Raw genomic sequence first — 17,413 nt, forward strand, 5'->3', positions numbered from 1 at the left:
GAGTCTAAGATATTGGCCAGCACAGCCATCGTTTCCGAGTTTTGAGGGGGGGGAAAGAAACCCTCCAAGAATCTGAGCTACAATGTTGTCTATTTAAAAATAAGGAATCCACATTGTTGTACTCTCCTGGGCAGGCTCTGTGTCTTTGATTTCTGTGTCCTCCAAGGTGACTAGCGCAGGGCTTGGGAAAAGAAAGAGGAGTAAACGCCACTGCCCCACCCCCGCTCGATTACAATGCAGGATGGACTAGGTTTTTTCAAGTCCTGCTGGAAATCTCCTGGCTGGAAACCCTCCCAGATGCCCAATTTTCTTGCTTGAAGTGCATTTCGCTTCTCCTTGAAAATTAATACAGGAGAATTTGTCTCCATTTTAAACCCCATCCTGGTGGCAAGAGTAGAGTGTTCAGCGTCCCACAGAACTTTCTAAATGTGTGGTGTGTACAGAGCATGGGGGGAGTGGGGAGCTGGGGCTCCTAGGGCTGGGATGCAGAGGACTAGGGGAAGGGACAGGTCACCCAAAGGAATTTCTGTGGACTCTAACTCAAGGGACAGGCAAACCGACCCAGGAGTCCTCTGTGTCAAGATTTAGGAAGAACTCTCCACAGGGCTGGGATCAGGAAATAGGGCTGTGGAGCTGTCTCCCAGAGAAGTGACGTGCCCCACTCCTAATTAAACGTCTCCCCTCGGTGACCAGAGAGGCAGGGGGCTTGGGCCATTCCTACCAGGAGACCCAAGGGAAGGCAGACCTGGCTTTCTCTTTGGGGACAATGACTCAGACCTCAGGAATGTATTCTTTTTTTTTTTTTTTTTCTATTTAGGGCCACCCCTGCGGCATATTGAGGTTCCCAGGCTAGGGGTTGAATCGGAGCTACAGCTGCCATCTATACCACAGCCACAGCAATGCAGGATCCAAGCTGCGACTGCGACCTACCCCACAGCTCAGGGCAATGTCAGATCCTCAACCCACTGTGTGAGGCCAGGAATCAAACCCGCAACCTCATAGTTACTGGATAGATTTGCTTCTGCTGAGCCACTACAGATACTCCCAGTGTATTCATTCTTTTGATAAATCCATCACATGCCTAAATATACAGCAGCCCTGTCCTGGGCCCTGGGTATAGCTGCTTCCATTCTGGAGGAGACAGACAGGCAGATATATTGGGACATGGTGGACAATGAAGTCAGAGCACAGAGAACTTTGGGAGCCTCACTAAGGAGCCCGTCCTTCATTCTGTGGGTGATAGGGTGCCACTGAAGGCTTTTGAGATGAGGAGTTGTTTGCTTGAGTTTTCATTTTCAAAAGGACCCTCAGAGGGGTTCATAGGAAGATGGTTGACTTGGAGTCATCACAGAGGTCTCCCGCCTCCCTTGACCCACGAGTGCCACCTCCCTCAGCTGGACAAGGTGCACCTGCCATGTGCTCACGCTGCACCTGAACTTCTCCCTGCTCAGCATCCTCATGCAGACTCACCTGTTCTCCTGTTGTGTCCCACACAGAAGAGCAGGCACCAACTCATGCTCATCATTCTCTCCCAGAGTCCAGCTCAGAGTCTGGAACACTGCTGGGACTCACTAAATATATACATATTTTTAAACTACTGTCAAATGGAATTATTGCAGTAGTGCAAGAAAGAGAAAATCAGGGTCTGGGTGAACTGAGGGGAGGTGGGAGGGAAGGACGTGCAAGATGATGGGCAAACCCGTAGCGGGTCAGGGCTCCTGGGAACCTGCAGAGCAGCAAGAGGATACAGCAGCCTTCTGCCCCTTGTTCCTCTCCTGCTTTTCTCGTTTGTAAGGTAGGGATGTTGTAGAAATGAAACGAGAGTGAGAAGTGGGAGCTCACCTCCACTGGGATTGGTGAACGCTGGACTGCCTCAGTTTCCCCAGTATGATCAGTCTCTGGACTAGTGGGAGCTGAGCAAAAGAGAGGCACAGTTTGAAAGAGGTAAGGGTTCACTTTTCTACCTTCTACTCCTCCCTTGTGTCCTAGAGAGTAGCCACTTTCCTGGGGAGACCACCTCAACCAAACAGTTGTTCCTTCCTCTCGCAGGCCCCTGGATCCTCTGGCCTCAACTGCCAGTCTTTTGTAAAAGATGACAGATCTGCACCAGAATCCATTCTGAAAAATCCCAGCCACTCTCTGACTGGTGAATAAGTGAGTGAACAAATGGCCTTTAGCCCGAGCTCCGCCATTTGCTGTGACCCAGGACACCCTCCCTGAGCCTCAGTTTCCCGACCTCAAAATGGGAGGTTCTGCACAGTTGGTTTCAAGAATTCAGTTAGATAATGCATGTGTGAACACCTCAAAACTCCCATGTGCAACAGAAGTCTTTTCATTGCCATACATCATACCCCCCAAAAGTCCCCATCACAGAATGTGCACAGAGGAAGGCCTTTGGCTGAATAGTGAGTGGATAAGAGGTGTCTCTTTGATTTACTTACTGTCCTGTATGTTATTATGTTAGGTAGATCCCAGCACGGTTGGAGGTGTTCCCGATTCTGATGGGCTGCCTCCTTTTGGCCTGTGTTTGACCTTTGCCTTATGCATTTGGATCCTAACCCTGCTCCTGCCACAGCAGCATCTTCCCCCAGTTTCCCCGTCCCATGTGACAGAGCTGAGATCTCGCAGCTGCACCTCTCCCTGCGTGCAACCCCATCTCCTTACCCTCCATTCAGCAGCCCCTGTGTACCAGGAAACCCCAACTCATTTCTGTGCAGGTATGTTCAATATGAGTGTATGGAAGCCTACCTAGAACAACGTAGCAGGGCCAGAGCCTCTCTGAAGGCCTGCCACTCTGATAAGAGATAAGTGGGATCCCTAAATTTCCGATGCCACATCAACAACTCACTGATTTGAGCATCATTTGTTTGATCAGATTCCTCTTTTAAAATGCAGAACTCCATGTTGCTGCAAATGGCATGATTTTGTTCTTTTTTATGGCTGAGTAGTATTGCATTGTATATATATGTAACACACCTTCTTAATCCAGTCATCTGTCAGTGGACATTTGGGTTGTTTTCATATCTTAGCTATTGTGAATAGTCTAGTCACTTATGATGGAGCATGATAATGTGCGAAAATAGAATGTATACATGTATGTGTAACTGGGTCACCATGCTGTACAGTAGAAAAAAAATAATGTATCTGGGAAATAAAAATAATAGTAATAATAAAATATAAAATAAAATGCAAAACTCCAGAGTTCCCATCGTGGTGCAGTGGAAATGAATCTGACTAGTATCCATGAGGATGCGGATTTGATCCCTGGCCTCATTCAGTGGGTTAAGGATCAGGCGTTGCCATGAGCTGTGGTGTAGGTTGCAGACGCAGCTCAAATGTGGCATTGCTGTGGCTGTGGTGTATGCTGGCAGCTGTAGCTCCATTTGAACCCCTAGTCTGGGAACCTCCATATGTCATGGGTGCGGCCCTAAAAAGACAAAAGACAAAAAAAAAATATGCAAAACTCCTAATAGTTCTTCACACCTGGATGAAAATGAATGCTGTAATATACTTAATTGCTCATGTTTCTAAAGCGTTCTTTGTGTTCGCTGACCACACATTTAATCTTCAGAACTGTGATGGAGTGATTTAGCCCTGCTTCACAGATGAGGAGACCAAAGCTAGAGCAATGAAGTCTCCTGAACATACAGCTATAAATAAGAGAGGTGGGATTTCAAATCCAGCTTTTTCCCTCTGCAAAGCTTCTCTTTTCTCTTTTTTAGACCCCATTGTCTAGTGAAGCCAGGAAGCCAGTAGGGGGCAGGACCCTGATGAGGGAGAGACATGCATCCAGAGCTTGAAGAAGGGGACTCCTGTCTGAGGAGCAAACTGGCCCAGAGGTCCGTTGTGAGCATCAGCTTGCTCATCTGCTGCCCACCCACCCACTCACACCCACCTCCTCACCTGGACCAGGGCAGGGCATGCAGGGGCTGAGAGCTCATGACCATCTTCAGGCTCAGTGACCATCAGATAAACACAGCCAAACCCGATTCATTACAGTCAATTTCTGTAGCTTAATTTTATTTATTTATTTATTTATTTATTTATTTATTTATTTATTTATTTATTTTAGGGCTGCATCTGCAGCATATGGAATATCCCAGGCTAGGGGTCTAATCGGAGCTAAAGCTGCTGGCCTACACCACAGCCACATCAATGCGGGACCTGAGCCGCATCTACAGCACAGCTCACAGCAACACCGGATCCTTAACTCACTGAGCAAGGCCAGGGATCGAACCCGTATCTTCATGGACACTAGTTGGGTTCATTACCACTGAGCCACAAGAACGCTATAGTTTTATTTTTTTAACTAGAAAACAGATTTATTTTTTGTTGTTTTTTTGTTTTAATTTAGCTTTTTAAATTTTCATTAGAGTATAGTTGATTTCATGTTGTGCCAATTTCTGCTGTACAGCATAGTGACCCAGTCACACATATATAGTGTATACATTCTTTTCCTCATTTCTTTTCCTGTGGTTGATTTCTAGTTTTATGCCCCTTTTTCTCATTTTAATCTCTCATATTTCTAATTTAGCCAGTTTAACAATGCACTTTAAGTGGATTTCCCAAGAGTACAGACTTCAGAGTCTAATGGGTTCATATCCAGAGAAGAAGTAGGCTGGGCTCCATAGAATCTTGCTTTGGGCTTGCGTCTGTATTTTCCTTTGACCTTTTTCTCTGTTTTGTGTCTATCCAGGGACTAGGGTTGTGAGTATGATTATAATAGAAATGTGATAAATGAGAAAGAAAGCTAATCCCTTTAGGCCATATGGCCTAAAGATGGAAATGACTAAGCTGAAAGAGAACTGCAGACAGAGCCAATGAAGAGATACACTCCCAAGAATTTAGGCAGAAGCAGCAATGCCAGAGAGGCCTGGCTGCTTCTGCAGACGAGATTGTAGAATTATGGCCAGGGAAGGCCGTGGCACTGAGTAATGTCTCCTGATGTTAATCAAGTCTTTGAGAACCTGGATCATGCAACTTACTGAACTCAATTTATATTCTCTTAGGCAAAATCACTATGACCTGGATGGAAATTTAGCCAGAGAGCAATAAAGAATGGAAAGCCTCAGGTAATGAACTAGCCTCTGGGAAGCCAGGAGCCCTACTCTCTGGCTGATTTTATTTTAAATATTATAGAAAATTGCCTGATATTGAACAGTTACCGAGTACTCATTGTGTATTAGGAACTGTGCTTGAATTTGGATGACCTGCATTCATTGGATCCCCTCAAAAGCCCTGTGTGGGGAGTTCCTGCCATGGCTCAGTGGTTAACGAACCCAACTAGTATACGTGAGGATGCGGGTTCGATCCCTGGCCTCGATCAGTGGGTTAAGGATCCATTGTTGCCATGAGCTGTAGTGTAGGTCACAGATGTGGCTTGGATCTGGTGTTGCTGTGGCTATGGTATAGGCCAGCATCCACAGCTCTGATTCAACCCATAGCCTGAGAACCTCTATATGCCACAGGTTTTGCCCTAAAAAGACAAAAAAAAAAAAAAAATCCCTGTGCAGAAGGCATCCTGGTCTAGCAACCGCCTGACAGTTTTCTGTTATAAAGACATATTCTTGGACCTTGTGGGTTTGAATTTTCTCCCACATCAGGTGGCCAAAAAGAAATGGTAATTCCCAGTTACTTGAAACTAAAGCAAGAGACATCACATTTCAGAGCAGACTTCCAGGTACAGCAGAGACACTATACATGAACCACAGTCTATGTGTCCTTGCTGGCTGACAGCTGTTCTAGCCTCTGTCACAAGTTGCCTTGAACTTGTCTGAAACTTCTAGCTTTCCGTCTGCATTGGTAAGACCATCGTGTCAAGAGTCTTGACTTGACAACCAAGCTCAGAAAGCAGAGGCCCATGTTTTGGGGTGCAGAGAACAAATGTGAAACCCAACATAACCCTATTCTTATTCCTGCCCTTGAGTCCTGGAGCAAGTACGTCTTTTTAACAAACTCCATACTTTTGGGGTTCCCTTGATTCAGAAACAAGTGGATTCACTGAAAAGTGCATTCCTTAGACAGATCCCAGCCACCTAGACCTCATAGTTGCTTGCTCTGGGGGACATATGAAAGAGAAGGGTCAGGTCCAGCCAGCATTTATGAGACAGGTCAGGAGACCCTTACCTCCAGTGGCCCCAGGAGCTGACTTTACAGAGAGGCCTAATGTTTTCTACCCTCCAATTTTGGTCATTGAAGATGATAGGCAGTTCATACCAGTCACTTGGTTTCTCACAACTGCAGCAACCTGCTTCATATTTGCTCGGCAGAGACCTTTTAGAGCTTGATCATTCCTATCAACAGTTATAGGGCAGAGGACTTCCCGAAAAAGCTTGATTGTACAGTACCAGCCCATGCTCACACTTGCAACTTTTTTTTTTTTTTGGCTTCATCAAAATTAAAAACCTTTGTGTTTTATTTTTTTTTTAATGATTTTTATTTTTTCCATCATAGCCGGTGTACAGTGTTCTGCCAATTTTCTACCATACAGCAAGGTGACCCAGTCATATATACGTATATGTGTACATATATACATATACATTCTTTTTCTCACATTAGTCATGCTCCATCATAAGTGACTAGATATAGTTCCCAATGCTATACAGCAGGATCTCATTGCTTATCCATTCCAAACACACAACTTTTTCTTTTTTTTTTTTTTTCTTTTTAGGGCTGCACCTGTGGCATATGGAAGTTTCCAGGCTAGGGGTCAAATCAGAGCTACAGCCTCTGGCCTGTGCCACAGCCATGGCAACATGGGATCTGAGCCACATCTTCGACCTACGCCACGGCTCACAGCAACACCAGATCCTTAACCCACTGAGCAAGGCTGGGGATTCAACCCACCTCCTCATGGATCCTACCTAGTTAGGTTTGTTAACCACTGAGCCACAAAGGGAACTCCCTGCAACTTCTTAATTCTCAGTATTACATGCAGGGAAGCTGGAGGCTCCAAGTTTGTGCCTGTCCTAGACCATGACTTCCCATTATATCTTCTTTCTCACTCTTTACAGGTCTAGTTCTGCTCAGCTTCCTGGAGCCTTGCCCTATGACATAGCAGAAGCTGAGTCTTTCATAGTTGGGGGACACAGACTCCACTCTCCTAAAGCTGAGGTCTCCTCAGCTTTGTGGCATCTGAAGTGCCCTGTGCCCACCTAGCCACCAGCCAGCACGCACGTGACATGTACTCACAGCATCAGTGAAGCAAACGGGGAAGTTAACTCTCAGCTGGGCTTTGGGTAGTAGCACCACTTGCTTTGGCCTCAGCCACAGGAAGAAAAGATAATGAATAATGTCCAAAACAGCAGAAGGAAGAGAGCAGTTAGTCTCTTACTGCCTGACTCTTCAAAGATACCCAGCTGTGCAGAGGGAGGATGTGAAGTGAGGATTTCATGGTACCCAGGGTCAGGGCCAGTGATAAATTCTGCTCTTTTCCTTTTGAAGGCAGTTCTTCATCATCTCTTGATCCTAGGACCAGCCTGGTTTCCCTGGTGACTAGGCTGACTTCCAGAGGCAAGAGTCAGAATGCAATGACATGCAGGCAGACCTGCCGTGATGGGTGTTGAGGGGAGGAAGGCCACCTGGGTAAGGAGAAGATGAGAACGTTGAAGCAAGTCTCTCGGATGACTTCAGGGCAGTCAAAATGAGTCCCCTCCGGAGTTCCCATTGTGGCTCAGTGATAACAAACCTGAGCCTATCCACGTGGACACAAGTACAGTCCCTGGCCTCAATCAGTGGGTTAAGAATCTGGTGGTGCTGTGAGCTCTGGCATAGGTCGAAGATGCGGCTTGGGTCCTGCATTGCTGTGGCTGTGGCGTTGGCTGGCAGCTGCAGCTTCGATTCAACCCCTAGCCTGAGAATCTCCATATGCCAAGGGTGCAGCCCTAAAAAGACAAAAAATAAAAAAATAAAACTAAAAAAATAAATATTTTAAAAGTTTCTCTCCTTAGTCCCCATCTGGTATGACAAAACTGAGGCACAAGGAGGCCGAGTAGCCCACCCTCGGTCACACATCATAGAACCAGAAGTTAGATCAATCTTGGAATGAGTTTCCCTTCCTTCCCAAGGAAATGCTGCCACTGACCAGCCATGAGGAGGTTGTGTGCTTAAAGCTGTTTCTGTTGGAGAAGAGACAGGTGGACAGTGACCACATGTGGGGCTGTTCTGGCTGGCCAGTGGGATGAGCTTCTAGCCCGCAGGTGGGAGCAGACCCAGCTCACCGCCCCAACCAGAGCCGCCAGTCCACATGCTAACCAGCCACTACCCATCCCCAGCACTGGCTCCTGGGGAAATAACAGGGACCCAAAAGGGACCTGAAGGTCCAGACTTGTGTTGTTCTTTCCAGCCAGAACAGGTCAGGATAAAAACTTGCTGAGAGCAGCAGAGAAGTTCCCAGGATGACTGGCAATTTGTGTTTCTTAGAGACAGACAGTATGTTGGAAACAGATGTCATTTTAAGCTAAAAAACCTATGGTTATGTTGCTTAGATGATCTTCTTTATTTACTCTAACCCATAATCCAGAAGCCATTCTAGATCGAATGTGGGCCGTTAAGCACTCCTTTGAGAACCACAGCTCAGTATTTTTAGGTGTTGCGATTGCCAGCTGGGGAATTACATTTCTCTCTGCAGCTTGCCGCATTTAGGATCTGATTGTCTCTGTGTTTATTCAAACTGATCACTGGTCCTCGGCAGTTGGCACCTCACTTCTCTTTGCTGGTAGAGGGACCCCACCCACAATAGTTCCTGATTCCCTTCTCTGCTCCAGATGCAGGAACCTCCAGGGAGGGTCTGTGCCTCATTCACTGTATCTGTCACTTGGGCAGTGCCCTGCCTGTTTCCCCCAGCCCCTTTCTTGGCAGGAATGAAGAAAGGGATGACTGAGGAAGCCTAGGGGTCCCTGGGGGCTCGAGAGTTCTGGGCAAAGACAGGAAATGAGGATTCTGTGCCAGGGCATCGCCTGACAGTCTCTGCCTGGAGGTGTCAGCTGTACCACTCTAATTGAAAATAGTTGTGATGGGCATTCCCATTGTGGCTCAGCAGGTTCAGAACTGGACTAGTATCCATGAGGATGCGGGTTGGTTCCCTGGCCTCGCTCAGTGAATTAAGGATCCAGCATTGCCACAAAATTGTAGCAGAGGTCACAGATGCAGCTCAGATCCAGTGTTGCCGTGGCTGTGGTGTAGGCCAGCAGCTGCAGCTCTGATTCAGCCCCTAGCTTGGGAACTCCCATATGCCACAGCCCAAAAAAAGAAAAAGAAAAAAGAAAGAAGGAAAGAAAATGGTGGTGATGGCCCTCTTTCGCATGCAGTCCTCAACCTCCTTTCCTCTGGTGGCACCTGACGGTCCAGGCCATGGAATTGGGAAACTGTGACATGTACCCAAGCCCCCAGGTGTATCAGAACCTTGGGCCAGCACAGTCCTGCCTCTGTGTATCTGACTGCTCCATCTCCAAGAGCTCTCCTGCTTGCCTGCCCTGGTTCCTGGCCACTGGCCACCTTGACTGCTGCCTCCCCCTGCCCCTCTGCCTGCTTTTTACCTGTCCAGATTCCCCCGACACAGGTGCATGTCTTACCTGTGATGCCTGTGCACTCCTCCTCCGCCCAGGTCCTCCTGGGCCTGGCCTGCCACTGAGGTGGGACTAGGACAGCACAAGGGGTCTGTGCATTGAGTTTTCCAGGTTCAGAGGAAGGGGAGAGAAGGTCCAGTGAGCCCTTGGGAAATGAGAAAACGCAGCCACCTGAGACCTAGCCTCCTGAGCCCCCCAGGTGTGCCAGCATCCTTGCTCCTGCAGGCCCCAGGGTGGGTGGTAATGCACAGAGCTCCGTCTGCCTGATGAGGACAGACAGGAGAACCTTAAGTGTCAGAGCAGCCTGCCAGCTTGACCACCTGTGACTCGCCACCTTGGCCAAGCTGCCTCAACTCCCTGAACTTGTGTTCTTCTATATTAAACCGGGTCTAATAATATCTGCATTGTGCAGAGAGGTGGTTCTGAGGATTAAAGGAAGAAATGAATATAAATTGCTGTGCATTCTGTGGCACATCATAGGTGTGTTAATGACAGTGACTAGTGCTACTGTTGTGTGGCTGTCACTGCACAGAAACCCCGTCTTATCCCTCCTCCACACAACTCAGCCTCAGTTGGCCCCAAGCATCATCTCCTCACAGGGCTCCTTCCAGAATATGTGACCATTTTGATTCACGGCAGTATCCTTGCAGAGCCAGAATGGTCACTGCAGAAGAATTAAGGCACATTCTGTCCCCACATCTATAGAACACTCTAGGGCTGTCAGCCTTCTAAGTAAAGTACAGACTGTTTGAAGCAGAGGGAAATCTGCCCTGACAGAACATGACAGCAGGAATCCACAGACTCATGGCAGCCCCAGTGCAGCACAGCCAAGGGCAGCACTGGGGCCACCGTGATTGGAAAATGCCCACTGCAGCGTTCTGACAGGGAGCAGATGTCAGGCTGGCACACACACCTCCGGGGGCAGAGGCCTCGCCACCGTGTGGAGACAATTCCCACGGGGAGCACAGGACACTTCTTCCCTTTGTAGCGGGGTGGCGGCCTTCCACTTCCGTCCCCCACCCCCACCTCCAGCTGCAGCCTGCTGCTCCATTGGTACCAACTGGACTTTCATCCCCACCCCCTTGTTTGCTCTTCATTGGCCACCGTTTTCCTCTTGGCTGTGGACATGGGTGCTTTGCTAGGCACAGTCCCCGTCACACGGCCTCTGCTCTGAGGCTGTGTTCAGCGCTTGCTTTTGAGAGCAGCCCTGCATCCCAACCTCCTGCTTCCCCTCCTTATGCTGGACCTCTGGCTCTATAAAGCATGGACTCCAGAATACACACACACACACACATACACACTCATTCACACTCCCTGTGTGCCCCCTTCCCTGTTCACTGCATCCTCACCTCTCCCCTATACACAGTCATTGATCCCAAGATACGCAACCCCCTCCTACAGCCTGATCCCTATGTCAGCCAAGCCAATCAGGAGGCATCAAATCATTCCTGAAAATCAATGCCTGCCTTACCTCCAGTGCCTAATCTACCTCTGCTCATTGTCTCCTTTTCTTTGAAAAAATGATAGGAAAGAGCCCTTTCCACGTGACTTGCTTGCCTGCCATTGCCAGGCCCTTAAGAAGCCTCTGCTGATCAGGATTCTTTTATTCTGCAAAGAATTGCTCTGACACACTTACCTCTCAAAAGTTTGTCCTCCATTCTTGTGGCACAGGTTCTAGCTTTCAAAGCCTTTACATGTGAGAGGAGTTCCCGTGTTGGCACTGTGGAAACGAATCCGACTGGGAACTACAAGGTTGCAGGTTTGATCCCTGGCCTCCATCAGTGGGTTAGGGATCCGGTGTTGCCATGAGCTGTGGTGTAGGTCGCAGATGAGGCTCCAACCTGGCATTGCTGTGGCGGTGGCATAGGCCGGCAGCAACAGCTCTGATTAGACCCCTAGCCTGGGAACCTCCATATGCTGCAGGTGTGGCCCTAAAAAGACAAAAAAAAAAAAAAAAGGCACATAATGCCCCCACAAGACCCCTTTTTTCTTGGTAAGAGTAGTGGGAAGGGCAGTGACTGAAAATTAGAATTAATGATCAGCCGCACACTTTTCCTGCTATTCATGACTGCTATTCACAGCGAGACCTGAGACACGACTTGGCCGTGTCTTCCCACCACTCCTTTCTGCCCAGTACCTTTTCTGGGTCATTTCTCACAAACTGACATGCCCCACTTTAAGGACCCAGATATGTATATTTAAAGGAAGTTATAAAACAAGAAAACTAATGGGTGCTTATTTATATGTTACATAAAGATTTTCCTGTTCTAAACCGCTTCTCTGAGAGGCTCCTTTAAGAAGCAGCGGCCACAGGCTTTCCTGTCATTGCTCAGCGGTTAACAAACCTGACTAGTGTCCATGAGGACCCGGGTTCTATCCCTGACCTTGCTTAGTGGGTTAAGGATCCAGGGTTGCTGTGGCTGTGGTGTAGGCCGGCAGCTGTAACTCCAATTCGACCCCTAGCCTGGGAACCTGCATATGCTGCGGGTGCGGCTCTGAAAAACACACACACACACACACAAAAGAAGTAGCTGCCACAACATATTTGTCTCTTTACATATTCCTTAACTGCTGCTGAAGTTCCAAGTGGACTTGAGAGTAGAGACTGGGGTTTCAGATTGGCCCAGGTTTACTTCTAGCCTGGCCACCCAATGGCAAGTTAGAAAGTCTGATATCTGGTGTGCTTGTCTGTAAAAAAGACACTGTTGGGAGGATTTAACAGGTTTCTTATTCCCGCATTCATCAAAATGTGGACTAGAATGACATTTCTGAGGGCCTCTTTTACTCTCACAGTATCACACACAAGGAATGGGGCAAATGTTGTCAAATTTAAGGAAATATGTGAGGGATGGTTGGACCTAAGATAAAAACTGTGCTTCAGGAGTTCCCAAGGCGGCTCGGTGGGAACTAGTACTCAGGAGGATGAGGATGAGGGTTCAATCCCTGGCTTCACTCAGTGGGTTAAGGATCCAGTGTTGCAACAAGCTGCAGCGTAGTTTGCAGATGCAGCTTGGACCCGGCATTGCTGTGGCTGTGGTGGAGGCTGGCAGCTACAGCTCTGATTCAACCCCTAGCCTGGGAAACTCCATATGCCGCGGGAGTGGCCAAAAAAATGGCAAAAAGACAAAAAAAAAAGAAGAAGCTGATATAGTTTCTGTGAGAATGCAGGTTTAATCCCTGGCCTCATTCAGTGGGCTAAGGATCCAGCATTGCCACAAGGTGCAGATGCGACTCAGATCTGGTATGGCTGTGGTTGTGGCGTAGGCCCAGCAGCTGCAGCTCCCATTCGACCTCAGCCCAGGAACTTTCATATGCCATGGATGCAGACATAAAAAGAAAAAAAATTAAAAGTTTTGAAAAAACTGTTCAGCATACCCAAAATTCACTTTGGGGAGCCCATGCCCACGGGTCTCAAGCATCAGGTCTGGATTCTGGGTGGACAAGGCTGGCTGGCAAATGAGGGGCATGGGGTAAAGGGGAAGCCAGGTCTGCAGCTGGGATGACAAGAACAGGCTTAAGAAAGCTTGAATCATGGGAGTTCCCATCATGGCTCGGTGGAAATGAATCTGACTAGTATCGATGAGGATGCAGGTTCAATCCCTGGTCTCAGTCAATGGGTTAAAGATACAGCATTGCCATGAGCTGTGAATGTAGGTCACAGATGCAGCTCAGATCTGGTGTTGCTGTGGCTGTGGCATAGGTCAGCAGCTGCAGCTCCGATTCAACCCCTAGCCTGAGGACCTCTGTATACTGCAGGTGAGGCCCTAAAAAGCCAAAAAAAAAAAAAAGCTTGAATCTTGGACAGAGAATAGGCAGAGAGCCAGAAGTGAATCCACAGTGAAAGGTCTGCAGAGAAGAGGCCAAGAAGGACTAACTTGGGGCAGGAGAGCCGGGAAGGAGTTGAGACCACTGAGCACCAGCAGGGGTCCCTTTAGTTGAGCCCCCAGAGGGTAGCATCAGGAACACCAGGCAGGTTTGGAGTGCAGGCCACATACAGGGCAAGGTCGCCTGGGACTGAGCAGGGCCACGGCCCCACCATCCACAGGACACTGTCTCATGGCTCTTTGATCCCCCTCATCAGTGCTCGCCTCCTCTGGCGCAGATAATTAGCACTGATGGTAACTCATTGGCTAATTATGTCTGATTCATGTTTACCAAGCCTATTATAGACCGTTTGGACAGATCTTTCTGAGAGTCAGGTTCTGGAACATTCTTCAGAAAAATGGACTCATGATACATAAGGCTCCCACCCTTTTTTTTCATTCAGATAAATGATAGCTCAACTGAGTCAACCATAGAGTTCCCAGGTCCTCCAGGCCATCCTGCCTCCTCGCCAGCAATGGGGAGCGCAGTGGGGAGCGTGGTAGGAAACATACAGAATGTGGATGTAGACTCAAGACCCAGCTCCTAGATAGACAGACAGACAGATAGATAAGATGAAAGGGATATAGATCAATAGATAAGATGATAGGTAAAATGAGAGATAAGATTAGATAGATGAGATAAATAGATGAGAAGTGAGAGAGAGAAATCATAGAGATGGAGACTAGAGTTTTCCATATCTACTGCCTTGGTATTAAATCAGCCATGGTTAACATTTATAAGTTTATTTTTCCACTACCATGTTCCACTACCCTGTACAGCAACCCTTTTGGTGTATAGCAGCTCTGATCTCTTATTGCTTAAAGGATTAAACTATTTGAAACTTATCCAAAAAAAAAAAAAAACCCCACGAAAAACAAAACCTATCACCGTCACTTACTAACTGTTGGACTTTGGGAAAAAAAAATAGCCTTTCTGAGCTTTGGTTTCCTTGTCTATTAAATAGAGGACATATTGTCTGTTGCATAGGATTATCGCGAGGATTAAAGGAGATCATTTATAAGAGGAGTGTTTTGTGAAAAGCAGGATGCTGAGCCAGTATTTGGCTAAGATTGTTTTCCCATTCATTCAGACCTTGTGGAATGTCTCCATGGCAGCAGGAGGTGGCAGGACCCACAAAGAGTCATGCTTGAGACCCCACTTCCTTGCACCAACCTGAACAGACAGCCCTGGGGCAGGTGTCAAGGCCACCACTTCCCTTCAGCCTCATCCTCCCTCACCCTTAGCCCAACATTATGTTCAAGTGATACAGAAATGACATCCTACCCTTTCTGCCCACGCCACGCCTTAAGGCTTCACTCATGCTGCTTCCTCTCCTGTTACTCTGTCTGTATCCAGATTCCACTCGGAAGCAGCAGGAAGTCTTCATTCAAATCCTGCATTACCCTGGGGTCTTCACCTCCCCAAACCTCCATTCCTCCCATTTAAAATGAGGACAAGGCCAATTCCAACCTCACTGGGTGGTTGTGAGGATTCATCAGCTAATGGGTGTGAAGGGCCGTGAACGGTGCCCACACGGAGCAGGCCCCCATCAGCTCTGGCTGTTGTTATTATCACCATCCTCTCCCCAGCAAAAGCACTGCTGTTCCCATGATGACATGTCTCTGTCCCCAAATAGCCCAGATTGTATTGGCGTGATCTGCCTCTAAGTCTGTCTTCCTTGAACACTGTGGACGTCCTCTGAGGGCAGAGACCCCGTCTTAGGAAGTCTTGACTGTCCTCTGCACCCAGGACAGAGTCAGGCACATGGTAAGGGTTCGAGAAATCATGAAACTGATTTAAAATGAGCCATATCTCGGAGTTCCCCTGGTGGTGCAGCAGAAACGAACCCAACTAGGAATCATGAGGCTTCAGGTTGGATCCCTGGCCTCACTCAGTGGGTTAAGGATCTGGCGTTGCCGTGACACGGCTCGGATCTGGCATGGCTGTGGCTGTGGCATAGGCCGGCTGCTGTAGCTCTGATGAGACCCCTAGCCTGGGAACTTCCACATGCTGTGGATGCAGCCCTAGAAAAAAAGACCAAAAGGTAACAACAACAACAACAAAAAGAGCCATTTCTCTGGGTAGTTTCTTTCTTTCTTTCTTTCTTTCTTTCTTTCTTTCTTTCTTTCTTTCTTTCTTTCTTTTTTTTTTTGTCTTTTTTAAGGCTGCACCCGCAGCATATGGAGGTTCCCAGGCTAGGGATAGAATCAGAGCTGTAGCCACCAGCCTATGCCACAGCCACGGCAACGAAGGATCTGAGCCTCATCTTTGACCTACACCACAGCTCATGGCAATGCCGGATCCTTAACCCAATGAGCAAGGCCAGGCAGGAATTAAACCTGCATCCTCATGGATGCTAGTCAGATTCATTTCCACTGAGCCACGATGGGAACTCCAGGTTTTTCTTTAATATTTATTTCTTATTTTTCTTTATTGATTTTGATTGGGACAGGATTCCCTTTAATGGGGCTGATCATAGCCAGAGAAGGATGGATGTAAGCTATGATCTTGGATAGCTCTTATTACCCCATTATCAGCATCAAAGTGGCCTCTTCCTTTGGCTCATTGCACCTGCTTCTCCTGGTGACTTTTGCTTTTTCAGCCCAGTCTTCCTGTGGCAGGAGGGTCATTTTCAGGGGCTGGGGCATGGGTCTGCCCCTCCAGGAGCTGGGCAGGTGAATGAGCAGATGGTTATGATGGTCTTGGCTTGGAAAATGACGGCTATGTGCTCAGGAGCCCAGAAATGTGATCCACATGGGACAGGGCTTCCTGTTTCCCAGTTTTCATGTTGACATCTTTCAGCCCACATGAAAGTGGACACTCGGAAGAATGGCAGGCCTGGGAGGGACAGGAGGAGTGTTGCATAAGTGACCTTGGTACGAACCTTTGTATTATAAAAGGGCTACTTCTGCAAGAGGCTATTACCAGCTTCCTGTTTGGCTTTCCATCTCTGCCTCTGCTATTCAGCTTCACCCTTGCAGCTGGGAAGACGAACAGCCCCAGTGTGGCCCAAGGACAGTGTAAGCCGAGTCTCTCAGAGTCCATGCAGCGTTTTTGGCCACAGGGCTCCAGACCATAAAGAAAAGCTACTATTCAACAACGCCCCCGCCCCCACTGCAGTTATGTTAACAGAGCCCCCTGCCTCCCAGAGAGCTCCCCGCTGCTGAGTCCACAGGATACATGTAAAATCTCACGTGTCTCAGACACCGGAGGGCAGGGCTACCCCTACCACAGGGTCATGGCAACATGGCCCCTACATGGAGCCCTCTCCCACCTCTTGGTCCAGATCCTAGCTTCCAAGGCTCTGTGGATGCCTTGCTTGCCCAAAACCCTATCAGGAGCAGCAGATACCCCTTTTGGGGGCCTCAGAATGGAGCATCCTTCAAGGCTGCTCCTGTGAAATCCTAAATTACCAGTCACTGTCATGTCTTCTACTGGACTCATTCTCCCATCTCATAGAGCCCTCTGCCTTCCCCTGCCTCCTTATCTCCCAGGTACATCATCACCCCTTTTCCCAATACCCTCCATCCTCTTGCCTCCTCTGCAGACACTCACCTTTCCACACATTCATGAAATACTGCAGTGCGCCAGACTGTGGCAGGTGCTGGGTGATCATAGTCAGTGTGTCCCAGTCCTCATGACGAGACAGACATTAAGCCAGAAACACTAGTAGGAGTTTGGAGTTAGTAGAAGCAAATCATTACACTTAGAATAGATAAGCAATGAGATCCAAGGGAACTATATCCAGTCCCTTGAGGTAGAACATGATGGAAGATAATAGGAGAAAAAAAAAAAATATATATATATATATGACTGGGTCACTTTTCTGTACAGCAGAAATTGGCACAGCATTGTAAATCAACTACAATTTTAAAATTTTTTAAAAAATCTTAAACACACTCACACATATGTAATTGCAAACAGTGATATGTTCTATGAATCAGAAGAACAGGGTTTGATAAGAAAGACCTAGTTCAGTTCAT

At 47.9% G+C, this 17,413-nt stretch overlaps 1 protein-coding gene across 3 annotated transcripts in view; it reads left to right on the forward strand.

Moving 5' to 3' along the window:
• The window catches only part of FAM78B (family with sequence similarity 78 member B), a 91,737-nt gene that overhangs the window by 54,667 nt on the left and 19,657 nt on the right, over positions 1 to 17,413 (forward strand). The window contains exon 1 of one of the 3 annotated variants that reach the window (XM_047784019.1): positions 5,031 to 5,072. The exons of the other annotated variants lie outside the window; for them this stretch is intronic. Coding sequence (XP_047639975.1) covers positions 5,059 to 5,072 — 14 coding nt within the window. The 5' untranslated portion in view covers positions 5,031 to 5,058. Of the gene's footprint in view, positions 1 to 5,030; positions 5,073 to 17,413 lie in introns of those variants that run through there. 3 annotated transcript variants of the gene reach the window in all.

The sequence above is a fragment of the Phacochoerus africanus genome, chromosome 6 (assembly GCF_016906955.1).
Source record: "Phacochoerus africanus isolate WHEZ1 chromosome 6, ROS_Pafr_v1, whole genome shotgun sequence".
Lineage (NCBI taxonomy): Eukaryota > Metazoa > Chordata > Mammalia > Artiodactyla > Suidae > Phacochoerus > Phacochoerus africanus.